General features: G+C 52.0%; 1 protein-coding gene across 1 annotated transcript; it reads right to left on the minus strand.

The window, feature by feature from the left end:
- Positions 1 to 349: 349 nt before the first annotated feature.
- On the minus strand, positions 350 to 20,323 carry arrdc1a (arrestin domain containing 1a). Its single transcript, XM_036527917.1, has 8 exons — positions 20,049 to 20,323; positions 6,542 to 6,652; positions 5,106 to 5,156; positions 4,231 to 4,385; positions 3,611 to 3,793; positions 3,287 to 3,463; positions 2,484 to 2,952; positions 350 to 1,325 (listed from the first exon to the last, which is right to left on the minus strand). The coding sequence occupies exons 1-8, from the start codon at positions 20,164 to 20,166 to the stop codon at positions 1,282 to 1,284; spliced, it is 1,308 nt and encodes a 435-aa protein (XP_036383810.1). The 5' UTR covers positions 20,167 to 20,323; the 3' UTR covers positions 350 to 1,281.
- Between the last annotated feature and the right edge of the window lie 1,370 nt (positions 20,324 to 21,693).

The following is a 21,693-nucleotide window of genomic DNA, read 5'->3' on the forward strand; positions in this document are numbered from 1 at the left end:
GTGTGTGTGTGCGTGTGTGCCTGTGCCTGTGCGTGTCTGCCTGTGCCTGTGCGTGTGTGTGTGCGTGTGTGTGTGCGCGCGTGTGTGCCTGTGCCTGTGCGTGTGTGTGTGCGTGTGCGTATGTGTGTGTGTGTGTGCGTGTGTGTGTGCGCGCGTGTGTGTGTGCGTGCGCGCGTGTGTGTGTGTGTGTGTGTGTGTGTGTGCGCGTGTGTGTGTGCGCGCGTGTGTGTGTGCGTGTGTGTGTGTGTGCGTGTGTGCCTGTGCCTGTGCGTGTGTGTGTGCGTGTGCGTATGTGTGTGTGTGTGTGCGTGTGTGTGTGCGCGCGTGTGTGCCTGTGCCTGTGTGCGTGTGTGCGTGTGTGCGCATGTGTGTGTATGTGGCCAGGAGTGTCAGAGCAATTATTTTGTCTTTTTTTAGCCACCATGGGGTGCTAGAGGGAGGGGTATCATTACAGATGGTATCAGTTTTATAAAATGTATTTCCCAATGGATTTGAATATGGTTGTTGCCACAGGAAACACACACATATTCACCTTTCCAGCAGGTCTGTCAATAAAATTCCACTTTCCCATTTTTAAAAACATTCACTGCAGCCATGAACAGAGAGATGAGCTGTAAAACGAGCAGCCGAAGCAGCTGCCACACAGAGGGGTTATCACTGAGGCGTCAGCACTGTGTGGCTGCGGCTAGCCCTGTCAGTGGGTGGGGAAGAGCCCTTGCCTTCAGGTGGGATTTCACTGTTCACCAGACTGCTCTGTGCAGAGGTCAGCCTCTTTCCTGGCAGCTCCACAGCGCCCCCTGCAGGCAGGCAGTGCAGGCAGCTGTGCTGGCCCTGGCTGGGTCTGATGCTAAGGCCACACTTGGTTATAAAAACAATGCTGGAGATTCAGTAGTATTTGAGTCCGGCATCACAGATGCTAACGTTCAGCTATAAAAATCCACTCAGAGTAAAAGGCTGGCTCTGCTCTGTTCTACAGGTACAAACAAAGTGCAGGGCCTCTGTGAGGGAAGAATCTTTCTCACTAAATCCTTTCTGCAGCTCATCGCTAGCCAGCAACATCACTGAGGGACAGGAGAGGGACAAACAGCAACACACAACATAAATAAGCCATTTTTTGCCCTTTTCTCTCTTCCACGTCTGCATTCAAATACAGTTATTGAAAGGAGAGTGCTCTGCTCAAAGCCCGACTGCAGTGCCCCTGTTGTCCAGCAGGGGGCTGGGAGAGGTCCTGTAGGAGTGCTGATGTGGAGGGAACAGGCATCTCCTTCTCTGCCTGGAATTCTACCTGCTGCTGCTGCAACTCTCCTCATAGCTGGGAGGCGGTTCTGCAACAAGGAGAGAGGGGGTCAAATGGAGACAGAGCACACACAAACCAACCATTCTCAACACAGAGCCCAACACGCCACACCATAGTCATGTTCTCCTGAGATATTTCCCATGTTCCAGTAGTGTGCATCTCTGATTGGCCAAAGACAAGCCATATGAGCACTCAGCCCAATGAAATATCTTTCCTCTAGTGAAGCGTCAGGGTCAGGGTCAGGGTCAGCGTCAGGGTCAGCCTCAGGGTCAGGGTCAGGGTTAGCGTCAGGGTCAGCGTCAGGGTCAGGGTCAGCCTCAGGGTCAGCCTCAGGGTCAGCCTCAGGGTCAGCCTCAGGGTCAGCCTCAGGGTTAGCGTCAGGGTCAGCGTCAGGGTCAGCGTCAGGGTCAGCGTCAGGGTCAGGGTCAGCGTCAGGGTCAGCGTCAGGGTCAGCCTCAGGGTCAGCCTCAGGGTCAAGGTCAGGGTCAGCGTCAGGGTCAGGGTCAGGGTCAGGGTCAGGGTCAGGGTCAGGGTCAGCGTCAGGGTCAGCCTCAGGGTCAGGGTCAGGGTTAGCGTCAGGGTCAGCGTCAGGGTCAGCGTCAGGGTCAGCGTCAGGGTCAGGGTCAGCGTCAGGGTCAGCCTCAGGGTCAGCCTCAGGGTCAGCCTCAGGGTCAGCCTCAGGGTCAGCGTCAGGGTTAGCGTCAGGGTCAGCGTCAGGGTCAGCGTCAGGGTCAGGGTCAGGGTCAGCGTCAGCGTCAGGGTCAGCGTCAGGGTCAGCGTCAGGGTCAGCGTCAGGGTCAGCCTCAGGGTCAGCCTCAGGGTCAGCCTCAGGGTCAAGGTCAGGGTCAAGGTCAGGGTCAGCGTCAGGGTCAGCGTCAGGGTCAGGGTCAGGGTCAGGGTCAGGGTCAGGGTCAGCCTCAGCGTCAGGGTTAGCGTCAGGGTCAGCGTCAGCGTCAGGGTCAGCGTCAGGGTTAGCGTCAGGGTCAGCGTCAGGGTCAGCGTCAGGGTCAGCGTCAGGGTCAGCGTCAGCGTCAGGGTCAGCGTCAGGGTTAGCGTCAGGGTCAGCGTCAGGGTCAGGGTCAGCGTCAGGGTTAGCGTCAGGGTCAGCGTCAGGGTCAGCGTCAGGGTCAGGGTCAGGGTCAGGGTCAGGGTCAGGGTCGCGCTCTCTCTGCACCGTGTGGCTCACCGTGTGGGTAGCTGCTGTACTCTGGGGGCAGGACGAGCGGGCAGACGGTCGGGACAGGGATGGCGTTCCCCTCACAGAAGAAAGGGATGGTGGCCCCTGTGGACACACAGAACTGAGGCTCGGAGGGTCCTGAGGCATCCAAGCTGTGTCGGTTCGGGAAGGGCCCACGGGGCGAGGTGACGGCCTGCCGGGCCTGCTGGGAGTGGCTCTTTGTGGGAATGACCTCACTGGCCACACCCCCTGCCCCCATTCCCTCCTCTCCCTCAGCTGGGGGGGCGCTGGGGGTCACAGCTCTGGGGCTGGCGATGAGGGAGGGGCGAGGGGTGGGGCAGGGGGTGGAGCGAGGGGCGGGACGGGGCGCTGGCATTGGGGGAGCCGGCCGGGACGGTGTCCTGGAGCTGCTGTCCACTGCCACGTCTCCGATGTGGACAGGGAGGATGACCAACACCTCCGGAGACCTCAGAGACACCTGCCAGAAGGGGAGGACACACCTGTGACATCACCCTCTGTTCCTGAGCCAATCAGAGGCCCCGCTTCAGCAGAGCAAAGCGCATCGCTGGACACGGGGAGTCATCAGAGACATACAGGCCGCACTAATCAAACGCAAACAGTCTGAGCCAAACGACAATCAGTTCTTATGACTAGAGAGATATTGCAGATGCCTTCCAGAGTGACGAGGGTGAAGATTTCAGAAATAAACAGCAGAACAAGATTTTCAGGTTGCTCTTGCTGTGCCAGTTTTCAGGCTTCAGGCTTTTTCTCATCCAAGCCCAAAAAAAGAATGTGTGCACACCACCTCTGACCTGCAGGAAGTACTGGATGTCGATGAGGCTGCAGCCGCTGAGGTCAGACTGGGGCAGGGGCGGGACGATGATCTGTTCCTTCCACTCAGCGCGTTTCCCCGCCTTCACACCCGCCCCCTCCACCTCTGCAATCGTACGGAGGTCACTGATTGGTCGCTTGGTCTTGAATGTCACCTTCTGCTCATGACGTATAAGCAGACATCCCAGAAACAGGGAGAAACACACAGTCAGGTAAACACATACTAATGTGCACACGCAAACATACACACACACACCCAGTCTGTGTAGAGACTCAGTGTGTACCTGCCGGTGCTCAGTGCGTACCTGTACTAGGCTGGCCACAACACAGCCCGTGTCTTTGCCTGATTTGTTGTGGATCTCAGCAGAGAGTTTGATGACCTGTCCAGGTATGTAGCCCCGCTGGTCACTCCTGGCTTTGAGCACAATTGTCCCGGTCTTCACCAGCAGGTAGGTGAACTTCTTTGAGGTTCCAGACGAGTTGGGTTTCTACGGTGCAGGGAGGTGAAGCATTAACACATTTCATCATGAAGACCCCTGACCGAGAAACACAGGTACCTTTCAACATCCAGTTCTCCTGCGCTCAGCAGACCCTGTATCCCATGCCCACGCGCACAGCTCACAGTTTTAAACACTGTCCGGCTGGATGATGGACATACCCAGTTGTACATGTACTGAAGCTGTCCAGGTTAAGAATCTTACAGGGTACAATACAGGTCACCCCAAGAATCGAGCCCGACTCCTGCACTTCAGAGCCACACTGCGCGTGCTTAGGAATGCCACAAAGACCCGAGACTCCAGCCACACAGGCAGGAAAGGAAAGGTCACGCGTGGGATCAGTTTGGCTGGAAACAGGGCGCAGAAGGCAGCAGAACAACAGCAGCATACAGTCAGAGTATTATAAGGTGAGTATTCGGGTGTGTCACCTCGATGTCGGGCACTTCGTTGAGGTTGAGGGGGTTTAGCAGGTAGAAGGGCTTCTCTGTCTTGTAGTCCTTGGAGAAACGGGGTGTGTCTATGAAAGCACGCAGCCTGTAGGCGATTCTCCCGTACGGTCCTTCATACGAGGAGGGAGCCGAACCTGCAGGGGTCACAACACAGAAAGGAGCAGCTGCTCAGACCTGCGCCCGGGCTCAGCAGGCATCCCTCTCAGAAACACTGAGAGCAGAAACCACAAAGCCCAACGGCCTCACTTCCTGCAACCAAAACAACCAGGGCCATCTGTTTAAAACGACATTTCTGATTTTACAGTACTTTCCATTTCAGCATTCTGATTTTAGCCTGTATTTCACTGCACATGTCTGCTGTGTGAGACCCACAGGGACTGAACTTCCAGCAGCCTGCAGCTGAGAGGGACTCATTCAAGGCAAATTATTTAAGATATCTGTGAGAATGTTTGCAGCAATATTCAGCATCCCACAAACGCTCACAGAGTGACACCAACTCCATCTCACAGAGCCACGCCCACTGCACCTCAGAGAGCCACACCCACTCCATTTCAGAGCCACACCCACTGCACCTCACAGTTTAAACCTTATCTGCAGTTCTGCCCGGAGACATGTCTCCACTCCATCTAACTGCTTATCTGTTCAATAATCTCTGATCCTGTCACCCAGACAATAGCATGACATCATAAATGTGCAGGAATGTGGTCAGACTGTGTGTGCGTGTCTGGTTTCTCTGTGTCTGTGTGTGTGCATGTTTCTGTGTGTGTGTGTGTGTGTGTGTGTGTGTGCGCATGTTTCTGTGTGTGTGTGTTTGTGTGTGTGTGTGTGTGTCTGCCACCACTCAGCTGGCTTACCTGGAATGAGAAACTGGAATGTAAAACTGTGATCTCCTGCAGGCAGGGTTCCTGAGAATCAGAGGGAAAGCAGTGAGCCTGGATTACGTTTCATTAAAGCAGTGAGTCTGGGTTACGTTTCATTAAAGCAGTGAGTTTGGGTTACGTTTCATTAAAGCAGTGAGTCTGGATTAGATTTCATTAAAGCAGTGAGCCTGGATTACTTTTCATTAAATGACCGGTGGGTTTTCTGCTGTTTATAATGAGATTCCTGAAAAAAGCATTACAGGAGAGAAACAACACATGCTGTAAAACACTGGCGAAGACCTGTGATTAAAACACTGTCGCACTAACACAGCCTGTTCCAGAGCCCACTGACAGAGACCGAGCAGTTACAGCGCTGTGAGCTCAAGATCCAACGTGCTCGGCTCACCGCCTCACACGGGGGGGCAGACTGTGGACCACGCTGCCTAATGGCCCACAGCGGACTGCTGGAGTTACACTGCAGCGTCTCTGACCTCACCACCCTAACTCTGACAATGAAAGCCTTACCACAGACACGTTCCAAAGCATGTGGAACTTATAATCAAATCTTTTTACACACTTGCATCCCTCGTGTTACATAGTAAACATCAGTCATGTGGGAAAATCCTGAGTCGTTCAGGGTCACAGGCACAATCACATTTTAACGCGATGACAGATAGCCCCCACTCTGCAGTCTACGTTTGACATTTATCGATTGCAATTCAAATCTTATATAATCTAGTGGGCGGCAGTGTAGCATAGTGGTTAAGGAGCAGGACTCGTAACCGAAAGGTTGCTGGTTCGATCCCCGCTGGTACACTGCTGCTGTACCCTTGGGCAAGGTACTTAACCCACAATTGCCTCAGTAAATATCCAGCTGTATAAATGGATAACATTGTAAAGAACTGTAACCTATGTACGTCGCTTTGGATAAAAGCGTCTGCTAAATGAATAAATGTAAATGTAAATCATTTTTCAGTTATGGTGACCTGAAAGTAACGCTGTTACACAATACCCTAACCCCAACACCCTAATACCCGAACACCCTAACATCCTAACACTAATACCCTAATACCCTAACATCCTAACATCCTAATCCTAACACCCTAACCCTAATCCTAACACCCTAACATCCTAACACCCTAACCTCAAGCATATCAAAGGGTCTTGTACATACAGCTGCTTCCAATGTGCTTTTATGGGTCACCATTTTTACATTGCACAGCTGTTCTTCAGATATTTGGGAGAGGAAGACTATCTAAGCCACCCCTGCCACCAACTCCATATTTAGCGGACAATTTTTACAACTCACTGAAGTCAATAAGTAGAATGCATTCTTACAAATATTACTGCCATTGTAACATCCTCAATATGTTTAAAGTTATGTTGTGAGCAGGAGCACTGGTGTTAACTGCAGTGTATAAAGACCTCACCTTTATCAGCCACAGACAGGGTGCTGTTGAAGTACTGCTCCTCCACGGCCCATGCCGCCTCATTCAGCCGGCTGGACACGCCGCACCAGCCATGGCAGTTCACTCTGATGGCTGCGAAGAGCACAACACCACACAGATTACTGCACACGACACAGGGCAACGTTACTGCACACGACACAGGGCAACTCAAGGCAACATTACTGCACACGACACAGGGCAACGTTACTGCACACGACACAGGGCAACTCAAGGCAACATTACTGCACACGACACAGGGCAACGTTACTGCACACGACACAGGGCAACATTACTGCACACAACACAGGACAACGTTACTGCACACGACACAGGGCAACGTTACTGCACACGACACAGGGCAACGTTACTGCATGACACAGTCTGCTTCCATACCACTGAAGGCCTTTCACAGTGTGGGCTCTTGAACCCCTGGGTTCTTTAGTTTCTCTTTTTTCAAAGATTGTGATGTTCGTTTAGATAGACAAGATGTATGGCTGCGTCATTTTCCTTTAACTGTTTTTTTCCCAGGATACAAACAGAGCAAACCACATTACTGGCTGATGAGGGCAATTTTAGAGATTGTATCTGTACAGGATTCCTCTGAAAGGAGACTGACATGTTTTCTCCACATGGGTTTCATGTATTTGCATAAGCCCTGCAAGCTAAAACTTCCTCATTTTAGAGACTGCAGCACCTGCTGAAAGATTAGCTCAGTACACCAACTACAACCCAGCACTCAGCCGGAGCTGAAGCAGTTGATGGACAGCTCATCATTTTTTCAAACAATGATTAATATTTGATGGCCATCTTAACTTTCATAGGTGTTCCAGATACAAGGCACAGGTTCAGAGCATGCAGACACGGGACTCTAGACTGACTCTGCAGTGTACTGCAGTGACTCCCAGACTGGGAGGTCAGGAGATACATGTGGAAAAACACCCACTATACAGATCCTCTAATCAAAGTAAAGACTGGCTAACAGAGCCACCATTATATCAGCATATGGCCATGCACTGGGCTTTCTGTCCATGTGGGAGGGCTCAGAGATAATGCACTCAGTCATTCAGCAGAAAGCACAGCAACACCCGCTGTAGAGCACAGGCAGCTACCTCTGCTTTCATAGCCTAACACTCATTGATTTTACATCAGAGGAACAGAACACCACACAGCTATGTAAAGACCATAAAAGCTTTGCTTCTATTTTTTCCATCTGCATCCAGTAATGAAGGTGTAATGGCCAAATTCTGCCAAATATGAAAACAGATCACAAACTAGTCAATCACAGACAACACCTCTCACAGCAGGAAGACTACCAACCACATGCTTATACGACAGAGGCCAGACTGTTGTGGAACAGTGGGTGATGAGCGTGTGAAGCTGAATGTGAAAGGTGTGTTTACGTGGGATTTTGAGACAGTGACAGTTAGTGTTGTACGCTGCCTGAAAGCATCTCCGTTCTTCAGAGGAACTGAAACGTCATCGTGGTCTTTGATTGCACATAATATCCGTTTAAAAATAGCATACATGGGTGTGTCTCAGAGTCTTGTGAAAGAACAAGCCTGTGTGGTAATACAGGAAAACATCAGTGCACAGATTTCCTGAAAAAGCTTTCAGTCAGAAAGAAAAAATCAAAGCCAAGAGAGAGCTGTGGCCTGAGCCCCCGCCCATACCCAGCACAGAGAGCTCAGACCCCGCCCATACCCAGCACAGAGAGCTCAGACCCCGCCCATACCCAGCACAGAGAGCTCAGACCCCGCTCATACCCAGCACAGAGAGCTCAGACCCTGCCCATACCCAGCACAGAGAGCTCAGACCCCGCTCATACCCAGCACAGAGAGCTCAGACCCCGCTCATACCCAGCACAGAGAGCTCAGACCCTGCCCATACCCAGCACAGAGAGCTCAGACCCCGCTCATACCCAGCACAGAGAGCTCAGACCCCGCTCATACCCAGCACAGAGAGCTCAGACCCCGCCCATACCCAGCACAGAGAGCTCAGACCCCGCTCATACCCAGCACAGAGAGCTCAGACCCCGCCCATACCCAGCACAGAGAGCTCAGACCCCGCCCATACCCTGCCCATACCCAGCACAGAGAGCTAAGACCCCGCCCATACCCAGCACAGAGAGCTAAGACCCTGCCCATACCCAGCACAGAGAGCTAAGACCCCACCCATACCCAGCACAGAGAGCTAAGACCCTGCCCATACCCAGCACAGAGAGCTAAGACCCCGCCCATACCAGGCACAGAGAGCTCAGACCCTGCTCATACCCAGCACAGAGAGCTCAGACCCCGCCCATACCCAGCACAGAGAGCTCAGACCCCGCTCATACCCAGCACAGAGAGCTAAGACCCCGCCCATACCAGGCACAGAGAGCTCAGACCCCGCCCATACCCAGCACAGAGAGCTCAGACCCTGCCCATACCCAGCACAGAGAGCTCAGAGCCTGCTCTGAGACACCAGTATTTCCCCTCTCATACTGAGAGCTTCAGACAAGGCAAGTGCTGCCACAGCAACACCAGCAGACCTGGAAATATGCAGAAATCTGACACTAACAAAAACAATAATAACACTGCTGATACGCAAACCCAGTGGCAGCCGGAGCCACAGACAAACACACAGAGAACAACTGGAGGTAAAACATTAAATACATGTGATATTATCAGTTATGTGTCAAAAATCTTATAGTATAGCAGGAAAGACAGCAAAGCAGAGCTCTTATATAAATAGGATACAAAGTGATTGAGTGTACAGAAACAGGAGGGTGAAGCAGGTACCTGTGAGTGACACACAGCCTGAACAGTGTGGCAGTGTCACCTGGGGGTGTGGCAGTGTCTGCAGAACCTCCTCTTTATACTGCATGGACCAGCACATGTCTGACTGGCAACCCACGGGCCAGAGCCCGTCCAGAACCCTGGTCCAGCAGGACACGGAGAGGCAACTCAGAGCAAACAGGGAAGGAGAATGGGCTATGAACCCATCCCATGCTGGGATGCGGCGCAGGGGTCAGAAACTGAGCACCAGCAGGAGCGTGACTCAGGGCAGGTCCCGCAGGGCGGCAGCGTGACTCAGGGCAGGACCCGCAGGGCGGCAGCGTGACTCAGGGCAGGAGCGTGACCCGCAGGGCGGCAGTGTGATTCAGGGCAGGACCCGCAGGGCGGCAGCGTGACTCAGGGCAGGAGCGTGACCCGCAGGGTGGCAGCGTGACTCAGGGCAGGACCCGCAGGGCGGCAGCGTGACTCAGGGCAGGACCCGCAGGGCGGCAGCGTGACTCAGGGCAGGACCCGCAGGGAAGCAGCGTGACTCAGGGCAGGAGCGTGACCCGCAGGGCGGCAGCGTGACTCAGGGCAGGAGCGTGACCCGCAGGGCGGCAGCGTGACTCAGGGCAGGACCCGCAGGGAGGCAGCGTGACTCAAGGTAGGAGCGTGACCCGCAGGGCGGCAGCGTGACTCAGGGCAGGACCCGCAGGGCGGCAGCGTGACTCAGGGCAGGAGCGTGACCCGCAGGGCGGCAGCGTGACCCGCAGGGAGGCAGCGTGACTCAGGGCAGGACGGCAGCGTGACTCAGGGCAGGACCCGCAGGGAGGCAGCGTGACTCAGGGCAGGACCCGCAGGGAGGCAGCGTGACTCAGGGCAGGACCCGCAGGGAGGCAGCGTGACTCAGGGCAGGGCGGCAGCGTGACTCAGGGCAGGAGCGTGACTCAGGGCAGGAGCGTGACTCAGGGCAGGAGCGTGACTCAGGGCAGGAGCGTGACCCGCAGGGCGGCAGCGTGACCCGCAGGGAGGCAGCGTGACTCAGGGCAGGACGGCAGCGTGACTCAGGGCAGGACCCGCAGGGAGGCAGCGTGACTCAGGGCAGGACCCGCAGGGAGGCAGCGTGACTCAGGGCAGGGCGGCAGCGTGACTCAGGGCAGGAGCGTGACTCAGGGCAGGAGCGTGACTCAGGGCAGGAGCGTGACTCAGGGCAGGAGCGTGACCCGCAGGGCGGCAGCGTGACTCAGGGCAGGACCCGCAGGGAGGCAGCGTGACTCAGGGCAGGACCCGCAGGGAGGCAGCGTGACCCGCAGGGCGGCAGCGTGACTCAGGGCAGGACCCGCAGGGCGGCAGCGTGACTCAGGGCAGGACCCGCAGGGAGGCAGCGTGACTCAGGGCAGGACCCGCAGGGAGGCAGCGTGACTCAGGGCAGGGCGGCAGCGTGACTCGCAGGGCGGCAGCGTGACTCAGGGCAGGACCCACAGGGAGGCAGCGTGACTCAGGGCAGGACCCGCAGGGCGGCAGCGTGACTCAGGGCAGGAGCGTGACTCAGGGCAGGACCCGCAGGGCGGCAGCGTGACCCGCAGGGCGGCAGCGTGACCCGCAGGGCGGCAGTGTGACTCAGGGCAGGACCCACAGGGAGGCAGCGTGACTCAGGGCAGGACCCGCAGGGCGGCAGCGTGACTCAGGGCAGGACCCGCAGGGCGGCAGCGTGACTCAGGGCAGGAGCGTGACCCACAGGGAGGCAGCGTGACTCAGGGCAGGACCCGCAGGGCGGCAGCGTGACTCAGGGCAGGAGCGTGACCCGCAGGGAGGCAGCGTGACTCAGGGCAGGACCCGCAGGGCGGCAGCGTGACTCAGGGCAGGAGCGTGACCCGCAGGGCGGCAGCGTGACTCAGGGCAGGACCCGCAGGGCGGCAGCAGGACCGGAGTAGAGAGCTGAGCAGCACTTTCTGGCCACTTAAACAGACCTGACATCACCACAGCCATCTGTGTCCACACATTCTGTCTAATCAAGACTCTCTATCCTGGTGGCCCTGGGTCTGACTGCTGCCATCAGCTTCAGGATAACACCCTCACAAGAAGTGCCAAAATTGAGAGCCAGGCGTTGCAGTTCTGCCAAATACACACCACTGGGAGATCAGAGTTCGCCAGGCAGCACCTGCTGCAGCTTCATATTGATATTCATGAAGGGACCTGAAACTGTTCCCACAGCACAGAGCGTAAGGAAATGTATGCAGCTTATTCTCTGCAGATCACAGCCGGATGCTTAGAGAAGCATTTCAGGCTAAATACCTTTGCAAGGGTACAACAGCAGTGCTCAGAATGGGACGTGCACCAACAACCATCCGGGCACAACTTCCTCTCCCTCCTCCACCTGCTGCTGTGCTGCTTTCTGCTTCACCCCCCCGTGGCTTTACAGCCTGAATCTGCCTCCTCATTTGCAATGCTGTGGCAGACAGACTCTGCTGTTCAGACCCAGGCAGAGCTCTCTACTTCCTGTGTCCCGCAGTCTCTCACGCCGATAAGACTGCAGTGAGATACCACCCAGCTTCCTGTCTTTACCCACAGCCTGCATATAACTGCAGAATGCAAGAAACACCAAATCTGAGCGCTGAAGGAGCTTTGACATCAATATCAATATTAAACATTAAAACACCCATCTATAAAATCTATTCATTCTAATATTACAAACATATGCACCATCTGTAAAATCTTAAGTCTACAATCCTAACCACCACAATTAAGAGCAAAAGAAAATGGAGCACCATTACAGAGATTCAAACAAGTCATGCCACTGTTGGGTCTGGCCTGCCAGAGAAGCATGCTGAGTCTGTTTTAACAGAACGCAACTCAAGCAGCCTTCAGTCAACCTGTTCACCCTGAGCCAAGAATGCGAAGCAGCCACCACACACAGCCATCCACACACACACACACACACACACACACACACTCCCCGCGGGAGAGTGAGCACAGCCATCAACACACATACACACACACACACACACTCCCCTGTGAAAGAGTGAGCACAGCCATCAACACACACACACACACACACACACACACACACACACACACACACACACACACACACACACACACACACACACTCCCCGCGGGAGCGTGAGCACAGCCATCAACACACACACACACACACACACACACACACACACTCCCCGCGGGAGAGTGAGCACAGCCATCAACACACACACACACACACACACACACACACACACACACACACACTCCCCGCGGGAGCATGACCACAGCCATTAACACACACACACACACACACACACACACACACACACACACACACACACTCCCCGCGGGAGCATGACCACAGCCATCAACACACACACACACACACACACACACACACACACACTCCCCGCGGGAGAGTGAGCACAGCCATCAACACACACACACACACACACACACACACACACACACACACACACTCCCCGCGGGAGAGTGAGCACAGCCATCAACACACACACACACACACACACACACACACACACACACACACACACACACACACACACACTCCCCGCGGGAGAGTGAGCACAGCCATCAACACACACACACACACACACTCCCCGCGGGAGAGTGAGCACAGCCATCAACACACACACACACACACACACACACACACACACACACACACACACACAACTGGCACAAAACCAGAAGAATACAAACATCTGCCTCATACTCTTTTCTGCGTGCCTGTATATTGCTTTCCACTGTTTCGTTGACATTGCGGATACATCCAAATACATGTTATTTTGAGTCCAATGATTGTTAAAGAGCTATAGTTATACTGCCAAACTTGTCTCTTACAATGATTAATAACGTTGGTTAGTAGTTTATTATCTGGTTAGTAGCAAGCTAGGCTGTAGCTAAGTAATAGTGATAGGTATAGTGAGATAGGTGAACTGGTGATCTAACATTACAGAGTGAACAACAAAAACTTACCTTCCTGTTATAATAAACGTATAATAATAAATTATGTGTACCGGTAGCACCATGTGGATGGCTATGTGTGATATTTTTTTTATAGGTGACCAAAAAGTACAATAGCTATGTTCGCCTTCCCCTCCTCCGAGCCACATTATGTGCCTGTACCACTGAAAGGTAAGACATTGAAAAGAAAAAACCTGAAAATACTTCAACTCGCGAATACTTTTCGTGAACTCATCAATACTTTTCACTCGTGAGAATGCAAGTGGCGTCTAACTGGAAAATACCACAAGGAAATCTGGATGTTTCTAAAATCGCAATGTCACCTCCAGCAGAAGCACATTAATGACCGATCTTTCATGAAGTCAGGATTCTGACACCATAACAGCTTCAGTGTTGACCCTAGGTCAGAGGAAAGTTTCAGAGAAACTGGTGAGAATCTGACTTGGAGGAATTAACTAAGTGGGTCTTCAAGGAGAAGATGTGATGCAGTGAGAACTGGTTTCAGTGACTGCACAAGTGTTTACATCTTTGGGAATTGTGAGTGAAACTAATGAAAAAACTAAAACAAAGAAAATCTCCCTGGTAACAATGGGTAGCACTACCAAGCTGTCCAGCCAATAAGAGATCAGGCTTTACGACTGAAGAGGAATCTGTCAGCCAATCATAGAACAGGCTTAAAGACTGAAGAGGAATCTGACCCCTGAGACACCAGAACAATGCGGCATGTGGGCCAACAGGGCTGATCTACTTTGCTCTGAATCTCTCCTCCTCCACAGCGCACCGCTCACACACACAGGAAGTCTGTGTTGGGTCTGACTCTCACGACAACAAAGAAAACAGGAAAAAACCACTTTGGCCCTCAGATAATGACACCAGAATTGTATCATTTAGATGTCTATGAATTCACTTCATCTTGGTCAGGAGGACCAATAAGGAAATGAAATCAAAAATAAAATCCATGAAATCAAAAATAATTTGCAGCTTCTTTAGTGTATTTCACAAATATGCTGGCATGTGTATGCATGCGCACACACACACACACACAGACACAGACACACACACACACACACTCTCTCTCTCTCTCTCTCTGCTTGTTGAGGGGCTTCCAGACTTTATTTCTGGATACAGAAGCATGGTGCTTGTCCTCCAATCAGCACACAGGGGTGCTTCCCCGCACCCCCCACCCCCACCCCACCCCGCCGTGATTCACCCAAATTCCACACATTCCAGCTGAGCCGCCTCCAGCCTGGGCCCGGTTATGCCTGCAGCCCCACCAAACCAGCACGAGAGACACTGACACCACTGCAGAGGATATCTGTCAAAAAACCCCCATTTTAATGGGTTTCACGGTTCATTAATATGATCAATATATCACTTATAATAATAAATTATAATCTATACAATAAATTCAGTGTGAACAGAATAAAGTGTGTGTGTGCGTGTGCGTGCGTGTGCGTGCGTGCGTGTGCGTGTGCGTGTGCGTGTGCGTGTGCGTGTGCGTGTGCGTGTGCGTGCGCCTGCCTGCATGCACGGTCAGCTAGCCCGCCAGCAGCATGAGCTTAAAGTGCAGGGAACTGCAGCTCCGTGACATTCAGCCAGAGTGCAGCATTGATATTAAAAATTATAAATTCATCTGCCGTTTAAGCAGCTTAACAGGGTGACGTTACACAACACTGAGTTCAGGCCCACAGCGCTCACGTTAGCAGGCAGTTGGGTTGAAACTTTCTAGCTGTATAATTAGTTGTACAGTGGAGATGGAAGCCGTGCCATGCATGCAGTCCCATCACTGTCGGTTCTGCACAGCCGAGTTAAAGTCAAAGCATCTCTCACAGTTTGCTTATTAGATAAAACCTGGGATGATCTGATGCTTTGTGTTTCAGCACAGAGTGAAAAAGGAACATTTCTGCACTGCATCCACTCACACACTGCCACACACACACACACTCTACCTGTATAACACACACACTGCCACACACACACACACACACTCCACCTGTATAACACACACACTGCCACACACACACACACACACTCCACCTGTATAACACACACACTGCCACACACACACACTCCACCTGTATAACACACACACACTGCCACACACTCCACCCGTATAACACACACACACTGCCACACACTCCACCTGCATAACACACACACACTGCCGCACACTCCACCCGTATAACACACACACACACACTCCACCCATATAACACACACACACTGCCACACACACACACACACACACACACACACACACACACACACTGCCACACACACACACACACTGCCACGCACTCCACCTGTATAACACACACACACTGCCACGCACTCCACCCCTATAACACACACACACTGCCACGCACTCCACCCGTATAACACACACACACTGCCACGCACTCCACCCGTATAACACACACACACTGCCACGCACTCCACCTGTATAACACACACACACTGCCACACACTCCACCCGTATAACACACACACTCCACCTGTATAACACACACACACTGCCGCACACTCCACCTGTATAACACACAAACACTGCCACACACTCCACCTGTATAACACACACACACACACGTCTTTTCCCTTGGAGACAGGTGGACAGGTGTGAGAGCGCCCCTGTAAGGTGCGGGTCAGAGGGTGAGGAGCAGGGTTGTCGGTTCGATGTGACCCAGAGGTTGCTGGCTTGGTTCCCAGGTGGGGTACCTGAAGCACCTCAGTAAAGGCTGCACCTCCTGCAGGGGCAGGGATACAGTCTCTAACGGCTCCCGCTCTTACACAACAGCCTGGTTACAAAACATATCAGCACAGACCCAGAGAGAGGACATCAGGCACCTACTGCAATGAATTAAACCCACATTCTGCTCCTGAATGCAATAATGAAATGGCCTTAGCCTACAAGAGACCACAGCATACGGGAGAGCATAGCCCACAGGAGAGCGTAGCCTACAGGAGAGCGTAGCAGTGAGAATAACAAACTCCTGACAGAAAGCAGTTCAGACCGGCCAGAGCATGCCATTTGTTGGGTTCTGCTTTTGGTAGCCAGCCCTGTGAGGATGCGAAAATAGCAGGACATTTCCGCTGAGTTGAGTCCCTGCAGAGTCTGGCAACCTCAGCTTTCTCACAGTCCAGAAGAGCATGTGACCCAGACTCTGCCCTGCACTGCAGAGGATCCAGAGCACTCCCCCACTCCCCACACTCCCCACACTTCCAACACTCCCACACCCCCACATCCCTACACACCCAACACTCCCACACACCCCCACACATTCTGTTCATTACACACAGGTTCATTTCCACTGACATTCTGTGCTTGTGTCTGCTGTTTAGCTCATCACCTCAGGTTTGGAAAAATCACATGACCAGTCCCTATTCCACAGCTGACGCGAGGCGGAGGCGTCCGCCGTCTGGACGACGCTGCGCACCTCGTCCAGGAAGAGACACAGAGGGAGGGGATTCCCTGACGATTCAGCTCTCCGATTCAGAACCTGACGATTCAGCTCTCCGATTCAGAACCTGATGATTCAGCTCTCAGAGTCACACTAGGAGAATGACGGAGGTGTATGCTGGCCGTGCACATCCCACACCTGTACCTGGCAGCTGACACTCTGAGGCCTGCATCACTGCCCAGGGGCAAGAAACCAACCGGAGAGATTAAGATTAACCACTGCATCACAGACACACACACACACACCGCTGCGTCTCACACACACACACACACACGCACGCACGCACGCACGCACGCACGCACGCACGCACGCACGCACGCACGCACGCACACACCGCTGTGTCACACACACCACTGCGTCACACACACCACTGCGTCACACACACACCGCTGCGTCACACACACACACCACTGCACCATCTGTGGTGCGTCAAATCAGTGCGGCCCTCACCCCACTGCGTTTGTGTACCGTAAGGCCACACACAACTCAGCTGCAGGAACCGATGCCAACCCCAAGAGTCCCCACAAGGATACGACAGACTCTCTGGGCTGAGAGGCTGACTTTGACTAAACAATCATGTCTCTCGTGGGGAGCTGGTTGCCATGTGGGGGTGAGGTTTACTGAGCACTGAAAGGGTTCAGCCAGCCACAAGGGACATCAATCAGAGGAGGGCAAGCCTGACAGCTGCCCCCCAGACCCCACAGACCTCACGCCACTGTACCTAAATCAGTAACACAGAGAAACAGGAGCAGCTAGGTGACCCAACACAGGCACTCAGCCGAGCCCAAATTAGGGCTGGGGATTCCTCTCTTCCATTAGGGGACGTTGTAGAGCAAAAAAGGACCCCTATGAATAAAACCCAGGGAAAATAATCAGACCCAGAAACACTTATAGAATATAGAATATATTGGATAGGGGTGCATTGAGAGAGAGGGAGCTGTGTTCTATTAGATGTTATGGGGGTCAGCGAGCAAGTGAATTTCGAACCTGGGTTCTCACTGCTCGCTGCCAACCCCTACAACCAGCATTGCCAATTGAGCTAAAGGCAAATTGCCCCTAGCCTGTCTGCAACAACGCTAGTTAACCAGGTCTGCAACCGCTCGGCTGCTTGCTACCTGCTACCAAGGCTTTACGCAGGACTCATGAGCTATTCACTTCAGCTCTGCCACACTCACCCCCCTCTGACCTCCTCTGACTCCTCAGCAACCACTGGTGGCCAAGCTGTGCTTTAGCCAGTGATCTGAGTCACGGCACCAGTTTTGTAGCAGGGTCTATTCTGCATAGGAAGAGAACGCAGGAAGACTAACAGCAGAGTATTAACCCTTCGTGGGCGTGACTATCACAGTAGATTCTATTAAACACAAAATATTCACTTTCCAACAACAGTGCTTGAATTCTACATAAAAGAAAAATATGTACAAAGTATTTGTATTCGGACGCCTGACCATTACACCAACAGGGGCTGTAATGACACTGTATTCAAATACATATACTTTAATATGGAGTTGGTCCCCCTTTTGCAGCTATAACAGCTTCCACTCTTCTTGGAAGGCTTTCCATAAGATTTTGGAGTGTTTCTGTGCCCATTCATTCTGGAGAGCATTTATGAGGTCAGGCACTGATGTTGGACGAGAAGGCCTGGCTCGCAATCTCCATTCCAGTTCATCCCAAAGGTGCTCGATGGGGTTGAGGTCAGGGCTCTGTGTGGGCCAGTCAAGTTCTTCCACACCGAAGTCACCAAACCATGTCTTTATAGTCCTTGCTTTGTGCACTGGGGCACAGTGTTGGAATAGAAAAGGGCCTTCCCCAAACTGTTGCCACAAAGTTGGAAGCATAGCATTGTCCAGAATGTCTTGGTATGCTGAAGCATTAAGACTGCCCTTCACTGGAGATAAGGGGCCTAGCCCAAACCCTGAAAAACAGGTGTGGCCAAGTACTTCTGTCCATATTATATATATATATATATATAATCATTTTTCCCTTTTAGTCAGTCCTTGAGGAATCACCAGTTGCTCTGACATTCTTACTACAACCTTTGCTCTCATGCAGAAATGCTGAGAACACAATCCTCCAATACACTCACAATATGTTTCACACTACAATTCCCAGAGTGCACTGCTGTGGGTGGGTTCTGGGAGTGCATGTGCATTCAGGAAACTCACAGCCACCTGACAAACCACAGGGTGCCAGGGACAGGTGCGACGAGGTGACCCTGCTGGACCTGCAACTTAACAGCTAACCAACCACACACTCATAGGAACGCAAACACATCCAGAAACGAAAGAGATGAACAGGGTATGTGTGTGTTCAAAACAACCTCCACCCACGGTCCTGACTTTTCGGGTGACAGTCTCAGCTCAGATTCCATGGCCTACATGCTGAGTTTCAGCCTAAGAATCGAGAAATCAACTGCTTATTGTATTTCCAGAAATACTGATTTGTCATGCTGTAATACTTCAAAATAAAAAGCCTGATACATTGTAATTAAATTTGTAGGCATTTACATACATCAGAAAAGTATGATAATAATTAGGTCTACTGTATTTTTCGATGGGATCCTTACAGATGCCTACAAATCACAACCAGCAATAGGCATAAATAAAAATAAATATTCAGAGTTTTAAATTTTAAAATATTCAGAATTGTTTTCCCCTTTCAACAGAATTACGGCTTTCATCCTACCTGAGAAACAGCACACCTCTTTAAGATGGACGCTATTATTCTGACCCCAAAAGCGAAACAATAACATCCATAAACGTCAACTCCGAGCAGGACCGCATAAGCTCTCATTTCTTTCACAAAAGAACAGATGGTCTGCCTGCTTGTAAAACTGGACTTGTCCTCATATCACTTTACTTTCAATACGCCAGTGATGAGGGTGTCCAGACAGAGGCCGAGTATCAAAGTTCTAAAGCAAAGAATTGACTCCGAGGTAAAACAAGTTCAACAAAATCAGCTCGAAACAGCGCTAAACAGTCCACATAATTCGTAACCTAAATTTAATACATCTTGATAGTGATTTTTTTATTCCGAAATTCTCACTAAACTGTCAAACTGTTGACTCCAAACAAATGTGTTTCCAATCATCGTGTCCTTTGTTTTACCGAAGTAAACTTATCCGGAATATTTCCGTCGCGGAGGTCAAACTGCTTGCACACAAACACATGCCGCATGAACTGATAGACGAAACTTCGCAGTCCGATCTTTCACAGCTGTTTGGCACGAAACGGAGTGGAAACCGAGGCGAGTAAGAAGTACAAAGAAAGCAGCGAGAAACACGGATGAAGAGTGATGAAGAGTTCTGCTCACCTTTATATTGCAGGGGCTGGCCGGTTTTGATTTTCAAGGTGCCCGTGATGGACTCGCCGGGGTTATAGACCACTTTGTTGTTGGTTAAAGTGATGTCGAACTCGAGGAGCTTGCCCATGTCGCCTCCGCGTCTCTGCGCGCTGTACGGCCGCAGGAGCGCCGCTCCGTCGCCGTCGGAAGGGAAAGCGCACTAATGCCACCTGGCTCCAGCCGCTCTATCGCCCTCCAGCTCCGATGAGACTGACGTCACCATGGGGCTGGATGGTTTCCCCTCGTCTTTTCGGTTCCTTCTGAAACCTGTAAACAACGACATGCAGTATCATCACCTCCTGCCCAGTAACCACGACATGTGCAGCTGCGCTTTGGCGCTGACTTCACTATTGTTTTCATCACGTGTGTCGTAAATCACGATTTGCAAAAAAGACGAATGGGCCAATCTGTTTACAACCAATGAGATGGATTTAAAAGAAAGGTGTGAATGAGCTTCCCTCAGATTTGAAATGTTTACGAACATCAATACTAGGTCAAAATGAGTGTTTACTGACCAAGAAGGTATAGTGTGGTTTTTGAATGTGAAGAAACAAGTCCTTCTGTCAGGAATGATCATACCCACGGCCATAGCCGGCATAAACCTCCGTCTTAAAGTTACAGCTGTCCTGTCAGCGACTCCAGAGGCTACAGTGCATTACAGAGATAAAGAGGACGGGCCAGTGTTCTCACGTCACACACGGGGGTAATCTCCCAGTGTTCTCACGTCACACACGGGGGTAATCTCCCAGTGTTCTCACGTCACACACGGGGATAATCTCCCAGTGTTCTCACGTCACACACGGGGGTAATCTCCCAGTCACTGGACCATCCGGGTTCTTTTATGTCACGTGTATCTCCGCGATGATAACTGCTGGATACCTAATGATAAGTAATACTTACGACCAAAAGTAAATATACTGTATTTGATTTAAGGTCAATAATTTTGAGTTTGGACATATAATCATGTCCGAGGGAATACTGTTAAAGTTTTACTTTCTCCAGATCAAAATGTGACTTTATGCTATTTTGCCAAAAGCAACTATGTGTGTTTTTTAATAATTTGTTATGTTTGCTCTTTGCCCCTTCTTGTTTCCAAACCTGTGGGCGGGTTCTGTCAGGGGCCGGGTGGCAGACGTGCAGGTCCTGGGGTGATTCAGTCACAGTCACTGCTCACATGGGGGGAGATTTGGGACAGGAGAAGAAGGCAGGCCGAGCCCCCGTTTCCCTGCCCTCAGTGGCTCGGCCGCTCAAAGGGAGCGTTTGTGTGAGTCACATTTGATTAGGACTCTGGAAAGAGCCGCGTGGAACGCAGTCTCTCACACTCTCTTTCCCATCAGGCCATTCTGCTCCCTCTCCCTGTCAGTGCTGTCTGTCTGCTTTTACAGCAGCTGTGCTTAACTGTGACCGTAAAGCCTAGGGTTCGAGCTGCATTGAATAAAATAAAATGATCTGGTGAAAGAGTGAAACCAATCAGCAAACTCCTCTCTGTGGCTGGATAAAGTGCTGTGTGTTTTCCTGTTTACCTTCCAATCATGTTATTGTGAGGGGCAGCAGAGGATGGCTGTGTCTGGCTGTCAGTCACTGCACAATGACCCCGCCCACAGGAGTGCTGCTC

This window comes from Megalops cyprinoides, chromosome 4 (assembly GCF_013368585.1).
Source record: "Megalops cyprinoides isolate fMegCyp1 chromosome 4, fMegCyp1.pri, whole genome shotgun sequence".
In the NCBI taxonomy this organism is placed as follows: domain Eukaryota; kingdom Metazoa; phylum Chordata; class Actinopteri; order Elopiformes; family Megalopidae; genus Megalops; species Megalops cyprinoides.

Bases quoted from the DNA above. Each gene is read 5' to 3' on its own strand.
- arrdc1a (XM_036527917.1), bottom strand. From the start codon at position 20,166: ATGGGCAAGCTCCTCGAGTTCGACATCACTTTAACCAACAACAAAGTG. The intron at 4,386-5,105 runs GTAAGCCAGCTG...TGACCCCTGCAG, and splicing joins ATTCCAGTTTCTCATTCCAG to GTTCGGCTCCCTCCTCGTAT. The intron at 3,794-4,230 runs GTGACACACCCG...CCTGCACCGTAG, and splicing joins ACGAAGTGCCCGACATCGAG to AAACCCAACTCGTCTGGAAC.